We start from the raw sequence: 23,204 nt of genomic DNA, 5'->3' as shown, positions 1-23,204 counted from the left end.
CTTTTAAGAGGGCAGACTGTACAAAATAAGGCCCCTTTCCAGCAGAAGGTTCTCAGGGGCCACAGGAAACCTGATTTTCAGAGCATAATTTGGAATTAAGCATTCTCTTCCCAAATTCCTCAGTCCTTTTGCTTGAATCAACTTGTGTCCCTCAGCTCTTGCTGCAGGCTAAGCCATCTGCCCTCCCCAGCTCTGCTGAAGACCAGACATTGGTACAAAATAGATGTGTTCTGTTTGCTGAATGAAAAGCTAATGATTAACCCTGGAGTGCCAAATATCAATATTTTCCTATCAAATTCAATGAAAACACTATCAGAGTTCAAACAAATTATCCTCTAAAAGTGCTGCTTCAACTCCTTGAGCCACACCGAGGGCTCTGGGATTGCCCTGGACTGTTGGGATCAGCCTGGGGGCAGCTGCCAAGGGCCAGACCTTGAACTGCCTCTCCCATCACACCACCACCCTTCCTCATTCTGCACAGGGGAAGAGCTTGTGCTGGGGCAGAACAGATCACTCAATAGAGCATCAATCCAAAACCAGCAGCATCCTCAAACTAAAGTAGTTACAGGTCATTTGTTGATATAATGGAGCATAAAACATTTAAACCCACCAATGGAAGTGCAGGACAAGCCAAAACTACCAGTTTTAAGGTCTATCAGCTTGACTTCACAGTGCACAGAACGCAGTGTTCTCACTTTTATGTTACTTGAATTTCATTTAAATTTAGTCTCAAGAACAAATGACTGCTGGTTTAAGAGCAGTAACACAGATTAGCCACAAACATTAAGTGGTTTCCAGCTTCAAGTGTGGGAATGGCAGCAGCACAAAAATCCTGGGATGCTGAACTGCAATTTGAAGCTTAACAACCCTGGCATCAGTCTTCCACCTCAGATACAACAGGGTGCAGACAAGTCCTCCTATTTACTCAGCAAGGGAAAAGTTCTGTTCAGAAAAAGTTCTATTAACAATAGCCATTTTAAACCTTATAATTTATACAAATTAGATGGTTGCAAATATGAACACAATATGACAATCATTTCCTCTAGCCTGCTGTTAAGTCCACAGTGGTATAATGCTTGTCACTTCAGAGTTCATGGTGTTGCAAGAAATTAAAATAGCATCTACTTTTTAAGAAGTAGTAAACCTTTTTATTTGTTAGCATCTTGAAGCCATCTTAATTTTGCTTATTCATTATAAATCTTGTAGAGACAACTGATGACCCTTTGCAATATCATGTGACACAAACTCCTGTAATTTTCAGTAACTACAAGTTCAGGGATGATATTCACTTGTAAAACCCCAGCATTCAAATAACTAACATGCTCATGACCAGGCATCAGCAAAGTGCTGCCTACATCCATTTCTGTGGGGAGGGGACAGACACAAGAGAAACAGAAACAGACAACTTTTTTTTTTTTTTTTTAATTAATAAGTTCTTAGTTCAGGAAAAAAATAAATCACAAAAGAGAACTGGAAGAACTACTCTCCACCTTCTTTATAAAAGAACTTCCTCAAAGAGAGAGACTATATATACCTTGTTCACCACTATGTCAAATCCTATCATAAGCACCTCGGTTTCCACAGCTATTCTACCACGTTTCATGCTCAGCTTCCAAACATCTCTTATAAAGGAGGTGGGGATGTGCTTTAGACAGGTTAAAAATATGCTGCACCTTTACAGTATTTAAACAATTACACCAAGCATAGTTCATACATTTATCACATTAACTATCACCTGGTAAACATACATTTGAAAAGGTCTAATGTAGAGTATGTAATACCCATGACAGATACTCTTACTTACTTAAGAGCATATAAAGATCAGGATTTATTCACCCTCCCTATCTGCAAGTTAATTTCTGATCTCTTCCTGGTACAATATAAATGAAAAAAAAAAATAAAAGAATCCCTTCATTCCATTGCACTACCGCAACCCTAAATGCATAGAAAGGCAGATTAATGACCTGTGACAGGGAAAAGGAAGAGGGGTTTATAAAAGGAATCTGAAGAGCATCTACTGCACAGGTAGTTTAGATGTTAAGCACAAGTTCTGTTGATTGGTTTTCCCCCCCAGTTTTTTTTTCTTACAGTCACACAAAACACCCCTGTACAAACACAACTCGAGTAAGTGCAAGGCAGGTTGTACATTGTACTGCAGACACATTACTCTGGACCAACAAAGAAACTTCAGCACAAGAGGCTTGAACACTAGAACAGGGACAAGCCTATGCTGAAAGCCCATCTGGGGTGTGGGAGTGGTGAATGGGAATGCAAAGCACATTTCTGCATATAATGTGCAAAGGCTTGATCTCCACAACTGCACTCAATTTGCTACATGCACAGCCAGAGATGAAAATGAGATCAAAACCAGCTGGGAATGGTTGTCCTGAGAAGATATAATAACCATTAAAAAATCTAAACATAAAATACAAATACAGAAGCAACAGAACATTGTTAATAATACTAAAAGACAGAAACACACTTGTTGTTGTTAAAAGAAGTTTCAAGTAATATTCCAGATCCAACTTCAATCCTACTCACAGGAGAAAATGCCCAGAGATTAGGAAAAGAAGTCCACACCAAAGTGTATTTTAATAGCATACAGGCATGGTCAACAGACCCATCCTTGCAACAGCTATTTTAAAAAATAAAAATCTGAACAGAAAGACGTAATTCTAATTAGCATTCATATTAACATGTGCATTGCTGGAAATAGTTGTTTAATTCACTGCAACCAGCAGACACGATGTGCTGCATCATTTGTGCTCCGTTATATCACAAGAGATCGTGTGTGCACTTTTTAACACCCAAGTATAAATGCTGCTCATAAAATAAGGCATACTCAAAAACAACATGGTATCTACAGAGGTAACTTTGTATGCTTTCTTCTCATTCTGCTTCACTCTTCCAGGCGTGATGTAAAAGGAAAAATTGGTCCCAGTTGAGGTTTGTTCAACATTATAAATCAGATTATGATGAACCAGATTAGATCATATCAATTTGGGGGGAGGGGGGGGATTTTTCTTATTTTTAATGACACTTGGGACATCTCCTGAATGAGCTCTGCAGAAGGCATGAAAAAAAAAAAATCTACATTTATTATGTCAGCGACACCAGTGTTCCCCTTCATCATCCCTATCTCTACCCCATCCAGAAATGCCTCCATATTGCTACAATTTGTCCAAACTGACTTATTTTGTGTAAGATTGTTCCTTCCAGTAAAGCTGCTATATTCTGTTTTAAATTATAGCTTTTTCTACATTTTCACCAGTGTATGCATGCTAGAGAACAGCTGCATTGCAGAGGTACATATTTAGCACACGGTATCAAACCAAAAAAGAAATACAAAAAAAGGAACCAGTGTGTCCTACTGGCTGCTCTATGTCAAAAGCACTGTTTGGTCTTCTGATATAAAACAATACAGAAGTAATAGTAGCAGAAGTCTGTTCTGCTTCAAGTATTACCCCAACTTTAAACGTGATTTTCAAACTTTTGTGCAATTCTTTTTGTAATTTCATGTGAATAAAAACATCAACATGTCTAAACTAAGAAAAGAAACTGTCCTACTTCCACTGTAACACTGCACATATGGCAGGAGCTTTAAGTTGAAACAGCTGTTTAATGGATGGATTTTTTTGAATGAGCATTCATGTGGTTTCCAGCCCAAATGCAATGGGCAGCAATGAAAGATCAGACTACCACAAAATGCAGTTACAAATATCCACTGACAATTTCCTTCTTAAATATTAATGGCTCTTGAAATACCCATCAGATACTTTTACAAAACTTCTCTATTTTAAGTCTAACGATTTTCCTTAGTTTCTCCTCAAGTAGTGCAAATACACTCCTTATTCTTAGGTCATCCCAAGATATGGCTGGGTTTTGTGTGGGTGATTTCTGTTCATGTTCTTCACTGAAGTGACACAGGGACACTGTAGTCATGAGGATGGAATGCAATGCCTGCTGGACTATCTTGGGAAAAAAAAAATCTACCTTATTCATGTACAGCTGTAAAATTCTACAAATTAAAAATTTCACATCAGACTACCTGATGCAAAAATCATTGATTCCCTGCTATGGGGGAACTGAGAAGATCCCCTGAAACCTTAAACTGTACAAGCAGTGTAAGAGGTTTTTGTCCCCCCTCTACAGACTACAGGTATTCAGTTCTTGAATCGTGTTTGCTCACAAATGTGATTGAATTTCCTGAAAATAAAATAAAAACAACAAGTATTAAAATGTAACAAAAGTTCTCAGAAGTCAGGCAACAAAAGCAAGTCATCATCTTTCACAGGATATTTTAAATATCAAACAGTTTAAAGCAGAACATTCACACACTAAAATACCTGTTTTTCAGAACCTGGTTATGTTGTACTCTATTACCATGTTATGTGTAACAGGATTTTCAACATCTCTCATGCCCAACCCTTGTTAGTTTTCTTGTGCACACAAAAACCCTGTTATTAAACATTCCCCTATACTTCTGCATACTTAAACCCAGAAGGCAACTAAAACAGGAGTTGGTGAGTTAATTTTCCCCTGCAAGATATTAGCAACTTTTAGCAGACAGCATTACACCAGTCACTAAAAACTGGCATTAACCAGGCTAAGGATACATTTCAACACAAATGTGTTCTCTCAATGGCTCAGAATCTTCTGGAAAGAAGAAGTTTTTCTCAGCCTGTATTATGTAAGTTTTATGGGAATGGCAAGCCCGTCTTCAGGGATTAAACAGATAACACAGTTTTTGTACAAGGGACTTATTCCCAATTCTCAAAAACCTCTCACTGTTCACTCTTTGTTTTTCTCTGACTGGGGTTTTGTGTCCCCTGACACACAAGTGAAACAGAAGTGGGGTGCTGAGTGTGTGTGTACCTGGGGAGGAGATGATGTCAAGGGGACCATGAATTTTCCCCCTCTTGCTGAATTAGATCAAAGATTACAAAAACCTTGCTGACATAACGAAACTACTCAGCAAAACAGTTTAGCTCAATTAAAAAAAACTTAACTGGGTATTTAGGAGTAGTATGACAAGACTGTTTGCTTTTGTGGATTTTAGGAAATAAGAGCAGCAGCCAGTAAAGTTCTAGGAACAGCTGATGCTTGAAAGAAAAGATAAATTAAAAAAAAGAGAAGAAAAAAAAGGAAAGAAAAACCCTGAGTCATTTCTATTCTAGATGAAATTATCCCCCACAATATGACCAAAGACACACAGTGAGTACTTTGATATTGAATTAACTCTAACATTTCAAAACAGAATCTCCTCTGGGAACACAGACAGTCCTGTAATGTGAACTTACAGATAGCTGTGGTACTTCAAATTACATCTGCAACTTAAATCCAAAATTATTTTTGAAAGCTATTTGGTAAAACCCTCTGAATTTGTAAGAGACTGCAGATGAATATTTTACAAGTCTGTCTTATGATCTGCTTGCCTGAGATGTACAGACTGGTTATTTTCAACCCTCAGTACCTGAAATATTAAAGGAATTATGCTAAGTGTGTATGTACATTGCAACATTAGAAAGATACTGCAGAATATACTATTCATTAGGGCAATTTCTCAATAAGGGATAATTGCTCCTCTATCTTAAATTGCACTGAGCATTTAGAGAATTATTCATAAAGCAAGAAGGATTTTTCAACCCTCCCTGGAACCAGTTGGCTCCTAGGTAGAAAATTTTTGTTTTGGTTTAAAGAGTCTTTAATATTTGTCAATCCACATGTGCATCTTTTCATAAGAATAAAACTGCATTGGTCACCAGTGGCCTTGATTTTTTTTTTTTAATCAAGAAGCTTGATTTATTTTGGAAAAACATTTCTCATAAGTGACCAGATACCAAGAGTCCAAGTGCCCTTGAAAAGCAGAGGGTTAATCTCTCTTCAGGCTCAGTATTTCATTTTCAACACGTGCCAGATTCCTTGGCTCAGGGTTGTAAGATCTAGAAACTCCTCCAAAACCAAGAACTGCTTAGGAACCTGCTGTGGTTTATGTTACATGTTCCAAGCTTCTCTTGCTTCTCTTGTTGCTAATTATTCCCACCAATTTATCCCTTCAATGTAAGCTGCACTTCACTAAAAAGAGGCACTCCTTCCACTCCAGTGGGTGCAAAAGTAGACTCAAGAAGTGTCAGCAATGGGTTACATCAACTTACAAGTGCTGGCAGTGCCCTTCTGACATGCACAAAGGGCTCATTTCAAAGCTGTGCTAAAAACAAAAATGACAACAAAATCCCCAAAGCTCACCCAGTTCTGCCTTACGCTGCAACACTGTTACTCACCCAATTCCTGGCACGTCAAAGGTTGCTTTTTTGGTTGCTGTTACTGTTTTTTTTTTTAAAGAAACACAACCCAAACTCACTCTGTGCAGTGTGTGACTTACATGGCATGATGTGCTTTGACCTGAGTTCGACAGTTGCGCCCCCAGTAGCAGTCGGGACGGGACGTGACAGTCACTGCAGGGAGAGAAATGAAATGCTACATTTATTAAAAAGGTCATTCATGAGGTGATCTATATTATTGAGCCACTGTTAATGGAGGTTACTCATCAGAGCAGGCCTTGTAGAGAAACAAGGCAGGATTGGCATAAAACACCTGTACAGCTATATTGGTTCATCTTACTGGGAACAAAGCAAAGCAAACACTGTGAGGGACAAAAAACTAATTTTGAATATTAAACTCATGCAGACTTATGATGAAAGGATTTGGTTCTCGGTGTTGTCAACTGAAGTTTCACCATTCAGTTTAAGAGACTGACTTGACAGTTAAAGACACTGGGCATTTGTCTAGATACATTTCCATACAAGAGAAAAATTATGAATTTGGGTAGAGTTTGTTGCTTTCCCCTACTTTCACATGCATTACAACTCAGCTGTCCAGCAGGTCGTTTCTCTAAACTGAAAAGCAACATTAAGGAGAAACCAGGTTGTTGCTCATTCTGCACAGCAGCAGAAGCAGAGTTCTCAACAGCTGAAGACAGGGAAGCTGTTGTTAACAACAGGAACTACATGGACAAAATAATACTTGAAAGCAAACTGTTGGAATAGCTTTTGTTTCAAATGATTTAGGTCTGAAGGAGGTACACCTGGCTGCATGCTATTTTATACTAAACCTGTAAATGCAAACAGATCTAGAATTAGTTAATGAAAGCATTCTTGTTCCTAGTTGAGAGCTGGTAAAATGTGGAATTGTTCAAGAGGTGCATCATTTTATATATTTAAATGGGAAAATAAATTCAGTTACAGCAACTGGTTCCTGTTGACTATATCCTGGATTTTACTGACTTCCTCTTTTCGCTCTGCAGGTACACTTATCCTACAGATGAGAAATCACACTGAAAGAAAAGGTTCCATTCAGGAGTCTGACAACAACTACACACAGGCTTAGCAGCTGACAAGTAAAGCAATCAGCAAGAGATATTAGCCCTGTAAGGAGATTTGCACTGGGCTACATGAAAGGGCCAAGAGAACACGGATACAAACATAAAACTGATGTTAATTAACTTGAAGTGACTTTTCCCCCCTTACTGTGCAAAACAATCCCCACCTGGCAGTTCAGCAGCAGGAATATTCTGCCTGTACTGGTAGGCGAGTTCTCGGAAGCTGCGAAGGCCACAACAGTAGCAAAGCACTGTGTTCCCAGTAATTCTGTAATCTGGGGGCAAAACCAGTTTGTACAGTGTCAGTGCAAGGCTTGAGAAATCAGATGGAACTGAAGAGGCTGGACAGCACTTGCCATGCACACAGAAGTCCAAACCTCCTGGTAACATTACACTAGAGTTATGTACAGACAAGGAGTTACACACATGCAAACTGAACACAGTACGTACCTGACAACATAAAAACTCCTCTTTGAAGAGCTAAGAGGCTTTCATTTAACATGTTTTTCCATGTCAGACCCCTGGATGCCAGGTAATCCTGAAAAGAGCAACTTCAGTGCTTACTCTAGAAAAACCTTCAACCTTAAAGAGTAACCAAGCCATTTATTCTCAAATATTTCCACATCTAGTTCTAACGAGGTTTTCAAAATGGGTTGATGCTGACTACAAGTAAATATTAAATATATTTAACTTAATTATCAAGATACTTTCAGACCACCAATAAAACCTTCTACTACATTTTTTTTTTCAGGAACAACCCCCACTTTTTCCAGAAGTTTGCAAATAGATTCATGTCAGTCACACTTTCCTTTACCCCAAATCAAGATTTCACACAGCTTACATAACTTAGGTAACCCTGCTATGGTATAAGCAAAATCTTTTCCATGCAACTTAGCGTGAAATTTTGTCTGGGACAGAATGTTTAACAAGCCTTGCTTTCCTGGCATACTTTTAGTGAATTGTTTTTCTCTTAACTAATATTTTGGATGTTACACCTTAGACTTTATAAACTGGCTTCCCCAACAATAACAACCAAACATATCTGGACGCTACAGTGTGTCTACCAGTCATTTAAACTCAAATTCAGAACCGGGTCTAGAATTTTGGCCTTCTTGGAACCTGTCAGGCATACACATTGGAGAAAACAAACACCAGGATTCCAGGGAAGTGATTTTTGCTGTTGTTAACTGATGCCCTCTCACACAGACAGGTGTGACAGAGACACTCCAAGATACTTCCAAAGCAGACACAGCAAACTGTGACTTTGCTCCAGTTGATCACTTGGGGCTCATTTAATCTGCCTTTTAGAATCAGGTTCTGCAGGTGACACAAAGCTGCAACTGTTGGGCAGCACAACAACTTTCATTTCATCAGTGAGTACATCTTAAACCTTGTACACTTGTTATTATCACACACAATGATTTTTAAACTTACCTTTAGGATATCTGACTCATAGTGGTTGTTATTTAGGACTCCATCTAAACACTTATCACCAAGATTTATTTCTAATTAGAAAAAGAAGAAGAAAAGTTACTATTTCTTCCCCCATCCCTGTGGCCCTCACACATTTTCTGAAGGTTCTTCTGTTGCCTGAAATAACGTGCACAGGCTCATGTGAGCACCAAGCACAGGACTACATTCAACATTTGCATGTGATATGTAACTTCCACTGGCAAAGATAAGACATTGATATTTTACAATTTCACCTTTAGTCCACAAACACTACAACTAAGCTGCATAAATTAACAGTGCTACTAAAGCATATTCTATTAGCCTCAAACTGCAGCCAAACCATTCCAGCTGTTCCAATTTAGTTCTGGAAAAAATGTCTAAAACCTTAAGTTTTAGAAGTCTGCATGTTTAAGAGGGCGAGGTTCTTTTCTAACCAGTTAACATCAGATGTTCAGTGCTCCTGCACTGATTTGTATGATTCTCTTCCTAGGTTGAAATAAACCATATTTTTAATATGGAAAAGCATTGTGCTTAATGAGTGTAGTTTCTAAGCCAAATCTGGTATGAAGACACAAAGTTAAACCCTCTGAGTTAGGACACATACCACTTGAATTTTTTGTGTTTGTGCTGTGAGGACACAGCTCTTGTTTCTTTTTGCATGACTGTGCTACAAATAAATGTATATTTCTTAAATTACCTAAAATTCAAGACAGACAGACATTATTGCAAAGTGAGCAGGCTCATAAGAAACAGATTATTCCACAATACCACAGAATGGTGCCAAACAGCCAAAACATGCCATCCGAGTGCAGCCCCAGTACAAGTGACAGAAGGGTTGCAGACAAACTGTACCTGTAAAATAACAAAGAAAATCCCTGTAAGGACCTCCACACAACAAAACTCAACAGTTACTTTTCTTATAAATCAATAACAACAGAGCCCTGATAAACTTGGCCTAAAAAAGGTACAACTTTCTCATTTAAAATACATTCCATAGAGGAATAAAATTCTACAAAACAAGATTCTTTTACTCTGTCTCTACAAGAGTTCAGATATAGAATACTCATCTAAAAAACAGTCTTCAAAGTAAATTTAATAAAAAGTAAGGAGAGAGTTAGTTCTGCAGCCAAGATTTAAAACAATAAGATGAAAAATGTACACACATTGCTGAGGAGCAACATGAGGATTCTGCTCCCGCTCTGCTCTGCGGTCAGGCATGGGCTGGAAGCAGCAGGTGCATATTACATGACTTCCTTGAGCAGGACACACATATTCCTGGACAGCTAGACGGGTTCAAAAGGGAACAAAAAGGTAGACTGAACAAGGTACACAACTGCAATCTGGACTAAAAGTCTTAGTGAATATGAACAACATAAAAATCTCAAAACTAGAGTCAAATGTCATGATATTTGCAAAGACACTGGTGTGATGGTGTTACTCTCAGTACCACGAGAGTGACCTTGATTAGTTCATAACTTAGCACAGGGTTATAACACAGCTCATTGCTCAGTTCAGGGGAGTTGGAGACAATCTTTCAGGCTCCCTTCCAACCCAAACCATTCTGTGATTCTGTAACATATGAGTTGTAGTGTTTCAGTCCCACACTCCTGGGATGATGCCATGACACTGACCTGCAGGGAAGTTGGCAGATGTTGATGGTGCATCCCCCAGTGCCTGCATTCCTCCTGCCTCTGTCTCCTGGCCTGTGCCAGGCACAGTTGGAACAGAGTGTCTTCGATACCCTGGGCACTGTCTGCACACTATATATGGTTGGCTGAAAGAATAAAATAAAGTCATAGGAAATCACACTGAACAAACACAAATATAACTTACATCTGTATTCTAGACAAGGTTGGTCAGACTCTTAAAGTTTAAATTTGGAACTTCCTCATTCAGTAACAGATGGAAGTTTACATAACTCAGTACCTCACAGCTGTGAAGACTGCTGCAGTTGGACAGATAAGAATTTGAGGGTTTATAGTAGCAGTTTTAAAAACGAGGGGGGTGAAAAAAAAAGGGCTCAATGTGACCAAAAGTGAGATGAACAAAAGACAGAGGTACAAAGCTGGAATAATTATCTACATGAAGAATTCTTCTATTCCCCTCCAGACATTGAGCAAAAAGTGTTTGCTGCTGGAAATAAGGAGGAGATATTTTGGTACTTGGGAATCTCCATCAGCTGCCTCAGTACCTTACACCCAGTGAAGGCAGCATTCCAGACACATAAAAAAGTACAACCATTGCAGCTGCACTCACAGGGCATGGACTGCTTCACCTCCTGACAAGATCTTAGCCAGAAACCTGTCTTCTCTACAGCAACAGCCAATTTGTAAGTGGAAAAGGTAATTTCACGTATCTCACATGAAGCTGTTGCACAGTTCAGGATAGAACTGTTGGTCACAAACTGAATCTTGCTGAACTTCTGGGAAGTTCTAATTTTAATTTTTTTTTTTTGACTGCTCAAGGTTCAGTAGGATGGCCAGTAGAACTGCCAAGATAATTACTGCTAAGAATGAACTTACCTGAAAACAAAAAACTCAGATTCATTCTGACAATCAACACAGGAACACTACCAGCAATAACAGCTCAGCCTGTGGGCTTATCCAAACATAAGTACATCTGATTTGGAACACAACCTAAAAGTAGACATACCTGATATCTGAAGATTCACTATCTACATCTGACAACTCCAATAAGTCCTCAGAACTTCCCTCCTCGTCCGAAAAAGACCTGCGCACCTTGGGCTGCAACATGTCTTGAGTGATTTTGTTTCTCGCGTCCATGCTGCGAACATCGTCCTCGTTGCGACACTTATCTGGCACCAGAACCAAACCCACATTTCAACAAAAACACCACCTCACATCCTTTACCTGCACCCTACTTTGTTAACACAGCTCTGTTTACTGTGTTTCCGTTTCCATAAAACTTAGTTTTGTGTTACAGAGTTCTAGAAGATCTTAGTTAAACTCCCCTCTCTGTTAGTGAAATGTACTATCAGGCAACCTAAGTTTTGTTTTCAAGAGGCCATGATCGAAGTTAATCACAAGAAGGATATCAGATAGTTCTGAAAAATATACTTGAACGTGGACTTAATTAAGCAACAAATTAAAATGAAGAATTCTTAGATACTCAGTTATAGCATTACATCACTTGCCCTGAGTCATTATGTCACGTTAACTATGCTTGCTTTCTTACAACCATGTCAGAGAAAACAGCAGAGTGGTAAAACACACAGGTATTGTACAGACAAGTGTGAGCACGTATCAGTTATGCAGCTCATGTGTGAAACACAAGGGATTCTGCCACACACACTGTTCAACTTGCCTGGATGCTGAATCAGATAAGCTTCAACCAAGTTGTTCAATATGTGATTTTTACAAATACGTTCTACTGGACAACGACAAGTTGGACATAGGGAAGATCTTTCCATCCACCCTGAGTAGCAGGCAGCACAAAAAGTATGCATACAGGGCTGCAAGCTGGAAAAGAAACAAATGGAGTCAAAACATAAATATTTCATTTTTTCAGATCCATTCGTAACACTCAAAAAACCTGTTTGGCATTGATTTGACTATATAGATGAGGTGGGGGACAGGGGACTCAGAAGGGCTTGTGAAAATGCTCATTATCCTGACCTCCTCAAACAGTTGTCACTGAATTTCGGGCATTATTACCACATGATTACAGCTTTTGTCACTCTTACATACCTTACACAGTCATGCAGCAGTTCTTGGCAGATAATGCAAGTTAATGTTTCTTCCATCTTATCTGGTTTCACATTTGATGTTTTTGCATCTTCAGAGCCAATTTTAATTATACATTCACTTGGAGGTGCTGGTGAAAGATCTGGACAAGTGTCTTCATCTACAAAGACAGGAGATTCCACAGGATATAGTTTTTGAAGCTTTTAATAAGTTACTTATTTTTATTCAAATACTTAAAAAAAGACCTGAAAGATATACACTGATTCACTGTTCACTGGCAATGGTCCCACTAGAGGTTCTTGCTTTACACACAACAGCTTCTGCTACTGAAGACATTATTTTCACTGGACCAGAAACCAGAAGAAGCAAGAAACAAACTGAAGGACTGATGACAGCTCTTCTAGTTCAGTCTGGAGGGGGTGGGGGTTAGGTTGCACAATACTGTAGTATACTTGCCTCCTTTTAGTTTCTTCTTTGCAGGTTCCAAACCTTCCTCCTCCCTTGTTCTCTGAGAATCCGATTCTGCTTCTTCTTTGTCAGTGATTTCTGAAGGGATTGCAGAAGTTTCAACATTCATTTCCAGCTTTTCATGTTTGTTGTGCAGTGCTCTTACACACCCAGATTCTGAGATGGAGAAAGCAGGCACAGGAGTGACAACTGGGGATTGTGAGCCTATAAAATAACAACAGAAACACGGACATGGCTTAATAGCAATACAGGACACGTGAAACCAAAAGGTACTTGAACCCTGATGAGGCACATGCATCAATCCAAACATCTGAACAGGAAAAAGGGCAGCAGAAAAGCAATGTCTGCATAACTTACTAAATGCATTCTGAACCAATCTGACTAATTGCAAGACCTGGGGAGAAACAACCCATTAGTTGTGTAACCCTACTTAAAATCCCCAATCATCTTTAAACTGTAGAGTATTTATTCTTAAGACTCACAATTGCTTTACTCATCCATTAGGATTTACCCCTGCCTGCTCATAGAGAGAAAGTTAAAATGCACTTATCCACCTGGTATTTTCACTGGAACTTTACAAAGCAAATGCTAAAGACCAAGAGAGGAGTAATAGATCATTCTATTAAAATTCAAAACTGGAGCAACAGTTGATGGGATATCAAACTTTCAGTACTTGACAAAATTCTTACCAGATGTAGACGGATTATCCTGCTGAACAGATGCAGACTCAATAAGAGAGGTAGAAGAAGCATTAAAGAGGTTAGATGTAGAAGTAGATGGCTGTGGTTCCTCATAGCAAGACTGAGTAGATGACTGTGATGAGGTAATTGGGGTCTCATCATTACTTCTTCCTGTACTTGAGGTATCTTTGGTCACATGGCATTGGTTTTCTACATTAACTTCTACAGTTGGAAGGGGGGAAAGGAAAGAAAAATATCTGTGTGACAGTCACCATATCATGCCTTCAAAATTCCAAGGAATCAAACTCTCTCAAGAGGGTTACATTAGTCATTGGAGCTTAACTCCTCTTCATGGATCTTGAATTACTTCCTTACCTACTGGTTCTTGAGTTGCATCACCTTTTGTGTTTAAGGATTCATAAAGATAAGCAACATCTGAAAGAGATAATATTTATCACAATCTTTAAACAAAAATTTGCTAACCCCCACATAAACAACTCAAATAAACAACTTCTATTCGCTAGTGGCTGCTTCCCCAAAGTGTCTGACAATGGAAGAGGCAAAAGAGGGGTCACCTCAACAGCACCATGTTAATACTCCTACTTAGGAGGCAATTAGGAGCAGCACAGCAAGATCTTTTCTTCTCAGGAAACCAGGCAGAGCAGCATTTGTTTGATGTTTAACTTGTGCCAGCCATGGAACCAGAGGCTTAATCATTTCTTAAACCTAAAATCTGCTCTGTATCTGAACAAACTGTATTTTTACTCATACTGAATCAAAGTTCTTCGAAGAAGCTCGTTATTTCTGAGCTCAATTCTCAACTTCTTCAATCAGTATTATTTCATTTCTTTGTGAGATACATGAACTCAAAAATACAGATTAGGACATGCCATAAGTTTTACCCAGAAACTAATTTAGAATCTATCAATAAAATTAACTCCATAATATCCTTTTCTTCTCCATCTTACTTCATATTGTTCCAAAGATTCCCCTAACTTGCTACTTTTTGCATCTCCAACCACTTCCAAGCAAGAAAGACTCTCTTAGTTTGCAGCAACCCCTTTTCTGATCAAAAGTTAGAATATTGTCTCCTTCAGAACTACTCAGAATGGCCAAATAGGCACTTCAAATCTGAATTCTTCTCTGTCTTCGAAGATGAAAAAGCAAAACAGGAGGCTTGGTAATTCAAACACTTGTTAACCCACACAGAAGTCAGTGATTCAGTTCATTACAAAGTGCCTGGAAAATCGGCTAAGTGATTTCATCTAAGTAGCATCAAGTGCAATGGTGCCAACTTAGAAAGGATCTGTGAGATAAACAAGCCATACAGACAGAAACATACAGCTTAGCACTGCTTCATGTAACATTTGCATCAGACAGCATAAATCTGTCTGATATGTCTATATATAAATTAACAGCAACTTCAGAAAGGATGTATTTCAGTGGTATGTATGTATCTAGAATATTTTTCCAGGTTTACTAATTCTACTTACAGTGTAGTGCTTTCCCCACCTCCCCCTGGCTACTTTGCCTCTTCCCTCTTTAAAACAAAAAAACCCAACACACCCAAAACCCACACACAAAACAAAAAGCTTTTGGAGCCTTTCCTTCTGGTGCCAAAAATTGCTTCACTGGGATATATAAAGTATCACTAAGTACCCCAGCAATTTGACTTCTAAAAGAGGCACTGGACATGTGATCAGAAGCTCATTAGTTACCACTCCATGCATTAGTTATACCAAAACTACTTCTAGGCACATTTCAATTTCAGACAGTTGCTCAGACTTGTCTCTGTAAAAATTGGCACATCTATGACCTCTTCTCTAGAGAATTGTTTTTAAACATTAGCAAATTATTTCTCTTATAATTGAGTAATTCTGTTTTAATTACACTGATATTTCTTTTCTCTCATGACTCAAAAGAAAATGACTCAGTATACCATTTAACAAATATTCACTTACTGTTCTCTGGTTCATTTTTTCTGTAAACAACATAGATCACATCTCCAGTCTGTAATGGGTATGTCTGCTTCTTAACCACTTTCTGTTTATTAATTACTGTTCCATTAGTACTGTAAAGATAAAGGAAAGATAACAGCATAAATGTTTCTGTAATTACATGGGAGAAGGAAGGGAAAACACTAGATACTTTCAAAGAAGAAAAACTATTGGCTACCCCCCAAAAAGTAAGTGGATTAAAAAAAAAAAAGTCCAGAAACAAAAAAATTCTCCCAAAGACAGAAATGCAGAGCTACTGAAACTTCAAAGCTCATTTTCAGCTACTGGTAAAGAGGTGATAGTTGGCAGACAAAAGACCCCTGATATTTGGCCAACATCTCAAAATAGTTAGAGGATTGTTTCTGTACAATAGTCTCCATCCTTTAAGTATAAAACCCTAAGGGGTAATAGGAGTTCTATTCAAAAATTTCTGGGCTATGTTTTTCAATTAACACTGGGAATCTCCTAAAACATCCTGTGACAAAGGAACTTTTCCTGTGCACTTAGGGATGCCATGCATCATTATTTTTTCTCCCCTCTTCCTTCAAATAGTGAAAAAACTAAAATTCTGAGGTTACTTGGACTGTTTGCAACTCAAAACTGAGAAGTCAGTAAGGTGGAAAAAAGTTATGCATAGTAAAAGATGAGTTGGAATTAATTATTTTGATACTAATAAAAAAATCAAAAACTTGTAGAAGAAATTAAACTGGGGAAGAGGAAAATGCAGAGCATTGACGATTATTTTCTTTACCTCCTTTACTGTGGGTGATGTTGTCCACACAAGCTACTAATGTTTTATAACCAAGTTATTCAAGTACTGAGTAATTCCAGCTCGCTTGCAATAAGCCTCCTTCAGGGCTGCAGCACTTTCCAGTTTCAGACTTCAGCCATTCAAAATCTCAGCAATATAAACCAAACAAAAATATCTGCTTTTCCCCCTCGGCAGAGCTGCAGCACGAAATAACAGCAAACCTGTGCTGCCACCTCCTGGAGGCACCACCTGTGCCCATCCCTAGACAGGGATGCTTATTTAGAAATAAAGTGCCTTCCCTTCTCGTTGTTTCTTCTTTTAAAAAGCAAACTGGAAAACTCTCTTCTCGTTTAGTAACATAAGCAAAGAAAGAAAACTAGAACTTTGTATTGTTGACTTTTTTTTGGACACAGAGTCAAAATCATGACATTAAAAAGCAAAGGGAAAGCAAGCCCTTTGGAATCACTACCACAAGTCCTGACCTAGGTATTAGTTCTTGGCATTACTGCTGCAATTGCTTTCACCATCCACTGTCCTTCACTATCTACCTGGTTGCATCAACTAATCCAACATAAATGATCACAAAAAAAAAATAAAAATGCTACTTTAAACATCAAGAAACAAACAAAAATCTTTGGGTCATATTGGTATTTGCTCTATTAAAGAAACTTCAAGCTTCTCCCACAAGCAAGAAAACTATTTTAAGCTTGTCTTTTAACCTCAGGCATATAGATGTTGACTTGCCTGAAAGACATGAGGAGCAAAGAACCAGCAGAGCTGAGAAATCACTAAATGAATACCAAAGTTTAGCAATTAAGAGGAAAGAAGAATTTTAGCCAGTTCTGTTAGGAACTACACTCATTTTTAATTTCACATTGATGGTAGTGATAACATATTAAAAAGTTTATGTTGAAGTGAAGATTTTGCCTCCTTCAATCGCCAAAGAAGCAGCAAAGCTTACACCAACCCCTAGAACCTGTCAGAGGTCCTTTAACAAAACTAGGAAACATCATATCTGACCTCCTTTCCAGAAGGCACAACAAAGCATGAATCTCCCATATGCCCTAAGAGTTCTAGACCTTCTTTTGTAATCAGACAGCTAAACTCAAGTAACAAGACTTGTCTCTTACCGAGGTTTAGCTTCTACAGGCAATTCCTAGCCCAAATATTTCACTAAGCACAGGGGAAATATGTCACAATGATGTATCTTATGAAATATCTCTGTCATGACTGCAAAGTTCCAAGATGGTTATGGGGGACAATAACTCAACTAAGGTATCCTTGGAAAAAGAAAAGAATAAAACCCCAAAACATCACACAACTAGTGACCACTCAGGCTTGGCTTCACAAAGCAAGCTGCAGAAATAACTACACAACACCCTAAACCATCCAACTGACTACAAATAGGCAAATGTTTTCAGTTCTGCACTACACAGACTCCAGTGAGAGCTGCCTAATGAATTACTTGGCACCCACAGACCTAAATGAAGTAGGAACAAACTGATATCACCTAACACAGAAAACCATAAGCTTTTCTTCATTACATTAGCAGACTGAATCAGCTGTATTTATAGCTCAGCCAATAATCAAAGGGGAAAAAATTATCCAACTGCACCAGATAATTATATTGGCTTTTTATTTCCAGTTTCAGGCTTTAGCATGGGGCTTTTAACAGATATGGTGACATTTCAGATTAATGTTGTGGGTATTTTTCAACCAGACACACATGATAAATTGTGACATTTGCACATTCCTCTGATGTTTCAAATTAAGGTTCCCATAAAATAAGTAGAAACTACAATGAGAATCCCAAATATGAAGGCCATTCATTAGGAATTAATATTGAATTGAGGCCAACTGGCTGTGCAATTTTTCAAGAGGAGATGAAAAACAGCACTATCAGATATAAATCATCTGTGCTGTGAAACAATGTCACAAAAGGTCCCAATGTCACTTTTCTAAAGAGTGGAAGAAAAAAAAAAGTCTGGCCTTGACTCAATTCCAATGTGGTTGATGACTCTACAGTTTCATTAATGAACCATAAATTCCCTTTACTTCCCAATCCCAACTGCTGTGCAGAATTGATGTGAACACTCAGAACAGGATCACTTTTGAAGTAGGTGAATTACCCATGTGTTGCAAAATACCTTGGTATCCTTCCAAGAAAAATGCCAGTCTGTTACTTTTTAATAATTACTCCCATCCAGGAAAAGATTGTGATTTATGTTAAAGCTTCTGGGTTAATAGTTTCAATAGTTATCAGCTATTTAAATGTATATTATCCTGAACACACTGTAAACTTAAATGAGTTTTGAAGTCTTTTAAGGTACAGAATCCTGTCTGTACTGTAATTTTCCATTCTTTTAACATTCATGGAAATAGTTTTGACTGATAGGGTGAGAAGAAGTCAGTAGCAGAAAGGACACCGACTGCAGATCAACCTCCAATTTACCCACAGAAACGAAGTATCAGCCTTGGGTAAACAGTTTCCTGTTCTGAAACATCACTTACTACTTACAATCTTTAAAAAAAATTCCTAGAAGATAAAAAGAGGAGGTCTTTAAAAATAAATTACATTAGTTGCCTTCAAAATTTCTTTTTCAAAATGGAGAATCTTACAATTGCTTTTACTTGGGGCAAGCCAACTGCTGCCTCCACTGTGTTAGGTCAGCTTGTATAGTTTGTTTTCTTCCAAGAAGAATAAAGCAACCAGTGCATGGTTTGGAAAATAAAGCAGAAACATATCCCAAAAAAGGGCGAGTCTGGGAGTATATTATTGTACTATTTGCTAACTCTTGGCTTCTGTTACTTCCAAACTTCTATTTGCTCAACAATTTTGAGTTCTCTACACACTTTCTTTCACCTGCAAATTTATTGTAATTCTTTCCAGAGTAGATTCAAGAACTCACTATGCTAACAGGGAGACAAAAACCAATGCTGCCTGTCTACATATAACTGATGATACTCTCTGGGTTAGCTACAGTACAGAAACAAAGTCCACTCAGTCCCACTGTCCCACACCCGCTGCCTCCTTCAATGCATTCCTCTTCACCAGAAAAATCTGAGTTTGACCACAGCAATTTTCCAAACTGTTTTCCAATTCAGAGAAGAAAAAGCTGACATTGCAGTATTTTTCTGGGACTCTGGGCATCTGTATTGCCAACCCAAACATTCAAAAATCATCTTCTTTCAGCCTGCTTGATTTTTTGGAACTCATCTGATATTTGGCACAAACATTGCAAGACCCAGAAGAGTCTTGTGCAGGTTTGGTTTCTCGATTCAGCAAATGGCAGCCACACTTCACACCAACTCACAGGAGGCAGAACACAGGATCTTACTCCTCTTTGTTGGATGTACAGAGGTGTGCCAGGCACCAGCAGCTCCCTGGCACCAGTACTCCATGGGTGCAGCCCTTCTGCTACACTACCTGGTAACAAGCCTCACCTTTTCATGAATATACCACAGAAAATTAACTTTAATTTGGCTTTGTTAGTTTTCTACTAGCTGCACTTTCTGCCTCGGGGAGGGTGGGTAGGGGGAAAAAAAAAAGTAGGCAGGAATGTTTCTGCATTATGCACAAGTTATTTAGCTTGTTTTATTCTACTGTTGGTCTAAACCAATTCTACCACGGACAGTTTCTCAAGCTTAGATTTATATTTACACTCTTAGATTGTCATGATAGCCAATATGGCTTGATTTGTCGCTTGAAACATCTTGAAATTTAGGATTGTATTGGAGAATGACAATTATAAACCATTTCCTAGATATCCCAGCTAGGCCTTCTATTTTTCCCAAAAATTTAGCATTCTGTCCCACAGCTTCTTGGAGTATAATCCCTCCAGGAATCTATCCAGGATATCCTGGACATACCTATAGCTACAACCTTGAAGAGGAGAGGAAATACACCCTCATCAAGTTTGTGGATGACAAGAAAGCAGGGGCAGGGCTGGGTTGCCCCCAGGGGCAATTTGGCCAGAGGAATGGGCAGATGGGAATGTCATGGCATTCCACATTCCACACAGACAAACTCCAAGTCCTGCACCTGGGACAGAATAACCACATGCAGGTTAGAGACTGCCCAGAGAGGGCTCCTGGTGGATCTTATGACTAAGCACAAAATCTCACCCCCTGGACTTCTGCCTAGGCTTAAGTCAGCAGCCTGCCCTGGCAGGGGTGAAGGCCTACAGCACACTGGGCTGGATTAACAGGAGTGCAGTCTGAAACTCCAGCAAAGTGGTTATTATTCCCCTTTACTTGGAATTCATTACTCAACATCTAAATATCACATCTAGTTTTGGGTCACCTGGTACCAGAAAGGTCTTGATAAATATGAGCAAGGCCAGCTATTGATGCTTCAAGCAACAAACAAGATTTTTCTTCACAGACTAAAAGGAAGACAAGATTAGAAGCTCACAGAAGAACCAACCTTGTATCTTCCAATGACACTCGACCAGATTCTTCATCCACTATGATTTTACAGTGATCTCCAGACACCAACTTGTTGCCGGGGAAAGATAAGTCACAACCTTAAAAAGAAAGGAGATTTTCCAGTGTGCTTAAAAATACACATTACGCAGTCAGATCAGCATTCTACATGGCTATAAATGCAACACAAACTGACTCATGTACATCTGCAATAGTTCAAAACTTCTACTGTCACATAGACAGCAACACAGTCCACTGTGTGATACAGGAATACAAGTGGTGAGATAGACCCATGTGCTGATATACTTATTTCAAACTTCTGAAGAGTATCAGTTCCCTTCCCCCCCCCAGATGCAGCCCTCACAGGTAGAAAACAAATTATAATAACTCTTTCTAGACTTGTACAGAAATAAACTCACAAACATTGGAAGTGTTCAATCCAAATCCTAAAGGCACACATCACAGAGCACCCAGCTCTTTTCTCACATCATTGTGATACTGTTTCATTGGATTTAACTTCTGTTTCATTCTGGTATACTGGGGGGAGTAGTAGGAACCAAGAACTGATAAACAGAAAAGTATCACTTTCTTATCTTACAGCCTTTTTTTTTTGTTTGTGTTTAAATAGGAAAATTTTCCTCATTGCTGTTGACAACACTATTATGTTAATAAAGCTGAAAAGAATCTCAAATCCAGGGCCAAGATTTACAGATACACAGAAGAGTCATGACAATGTTGATGTGATATAAACCTTCCTACCTACAACTCCAGGGCTCTGACCAGATCTTGTCTTTTTACTTCACTTTAATGCTGAATGTTCAAGGCAACACTCAATTTTCCCACTGATCTCTCTCACAAATTACTCAAAGCACTTGCTTACACAAGAATTACAATTAACAACCATGGTTCCCTTCCACCTATTCACACTGTGGGTGCACTGATCTCAGCCTTCCCAAACGTGTCCAGAAAGGAAGCAGCAGCCACTACACGTGCAAGGAATGGTTCATCACCAGTCTACTCATACTGTTCAAGGAAGAAGCAACAACTACTGTTCCCACACAACTTGTGATGCTGGGAAACCCACTGAAAGCAAGCAGATTAAATCTGATTCAGGAGCATGCCACCATTTCCATTCTATTTTACAGAGTTAGACTGTCACGTGGCAGCAGAAGGACAAAATGCTCTGAACAAGCAATTCCAATGCTCCTAAAGATTTTATAAGCAGAACTTATGACCCAAAATTTGTAACCATTCATTTTATGAATACATTAGCTAATAGTTACAAAAGCAAAAGAAAATGCAAAAATTAATCTTCTTTTTTCTGCAAGATCACTCTCAACTAGACATCAATTTGAAGAATTTACCAACGGTTTAACGATAAGCAATCTCAATATCTATCACCAAATGGAAATCGGTAAAATGTTTTTCTTACAATACACTATCTGAACTTCTAACAGAGTTGTAGCATCAGGTGTTTGTTCAAGACTATTTACAGGATGTGACTGATCAGCCAAATTGCTTGAACTGATAAACAGGAAAAAGAAAATTACTCCAGTCAGGGCAGAGTAAAAAACTTAAAACACTTCAATGATTGTTTCATATACAGTAAACACGAAATCCTTTAAAATAAAGGCACACAGTAAAAGGCTTAGACTCTGGGAATAAAGCTTTCAAATCCACTCTCACAGAAACTTTCAGTACTTGCTGGCAGCCTTTATATGGCCAGAAGAATTAAGGGCTTTTATGTGGGTGTTTTCTTTTCTGTGAAGCAGAAGCATTTTGCATGGCAGTTCCAACTTATTTTAACCACAGAAACGAAATGAGAACGTAAACAGGGCTGGTGCACAGAAACTCTCCTGAATCAACAACCATTCTTCCTTATTTGTACAAAGAGCCACAGCCAGCCAAGCTAAAAGGCGTATTCACTTTAAACGTACCAGTGTCCCAAGCTAGTGAAAAAGGAAAGGTCGGCATGAAACTACTTCTTCACATAACCAAGAAAAACTACTTCACACAACCAAGAAGTAAATTAGGAATATGGGATGGCCTGGCAAGCACCTCCAAGAGCTGAAAGCACCAAACCCAGCTAGTTTCAGAGCACCTTCCTGTGTTTTAAAGGGCAGGAGGGGGTATCCCTGCTGTCCCCCGAACACCTCTCTTCCCTGTCCCACCTTTCTTCCTCCCGATGGTCCATTCCCTTTTCAGCAGCAGGACGTGCGGCTCTGCCCCCTCAGCGCCCAGCCGGGTCAGCTTCCCCCAGGGCTGCGGCTGCTGGCTCTGCTCGCCTCCTTCCGACCGCTCCATTTGGATTCACATCTGACAAAAACACAAACAAAGCCAACCCACGCC

General features: G+C 38.9%; 1 protein-coding gene across 1 annotated transcript; it reads right to left on the bottom strand.

The window, feature by feature from the left end:
- Positions 1–1,406: 1,406 nt before the first annotated feature.
- On the bottom strand, positions 1,407–23,182 carry CHFR (checkpoint with forkhead and ring finger domains). Its single transcript, XM_018076401.2, has 17 exons — positions 23,027–23,182; positions 20,857–20,956; positions 15,644–15,753; positions 14,058–14,117; positions 13,692–13,904; positions 12,991–13,206; positions 12,538–12,694; positions 12,155–12,309; positions 11,483–11,645; positions 10,462–10,604; positions 9,994–10,113; positions 9,599–9,682; positions 8,813–8,883; positions 7,829–7,916; positions 7,546–7,653; positions 6,383–6,455; positions 1,407–4,206 (listed from the first exon to the last, which is right to left on the bottom strand). Exons 1-17 carry the CDS (start codon positions 23,157–23,159, stop codon positions 4,164–4,166), a joined length of 2,037 nt encoding a protein of 678 aa, XP_017931890.1. The 5' UTR covers positions 23,160–23,182; the 3' UTR covers positions 1,407–4,163.
- Between the last annotated feature and the right edge of the window lie 22 nt (positions 23,183–23,204).

The sequence above is a fragment of the Manacus vitellinus genome, unplaced genomic scaffold, assembly GCF_001715985.3.
Source record: "Manacus vitellinus isolate BGI_N305 unplaced genomic scaffold, ASM171598v3 scaffold_31_pilon, whole genome shotgun sequence".
Lineage (NCBI taxonomy): Eukaryota > Metazoa > Chordata > Aves > Passeriformes > Pipridae > Manacus > Manacus vitellinus.
This window is presented reverse-complemented; position numbering and strand designations above follow the sequence as displayed.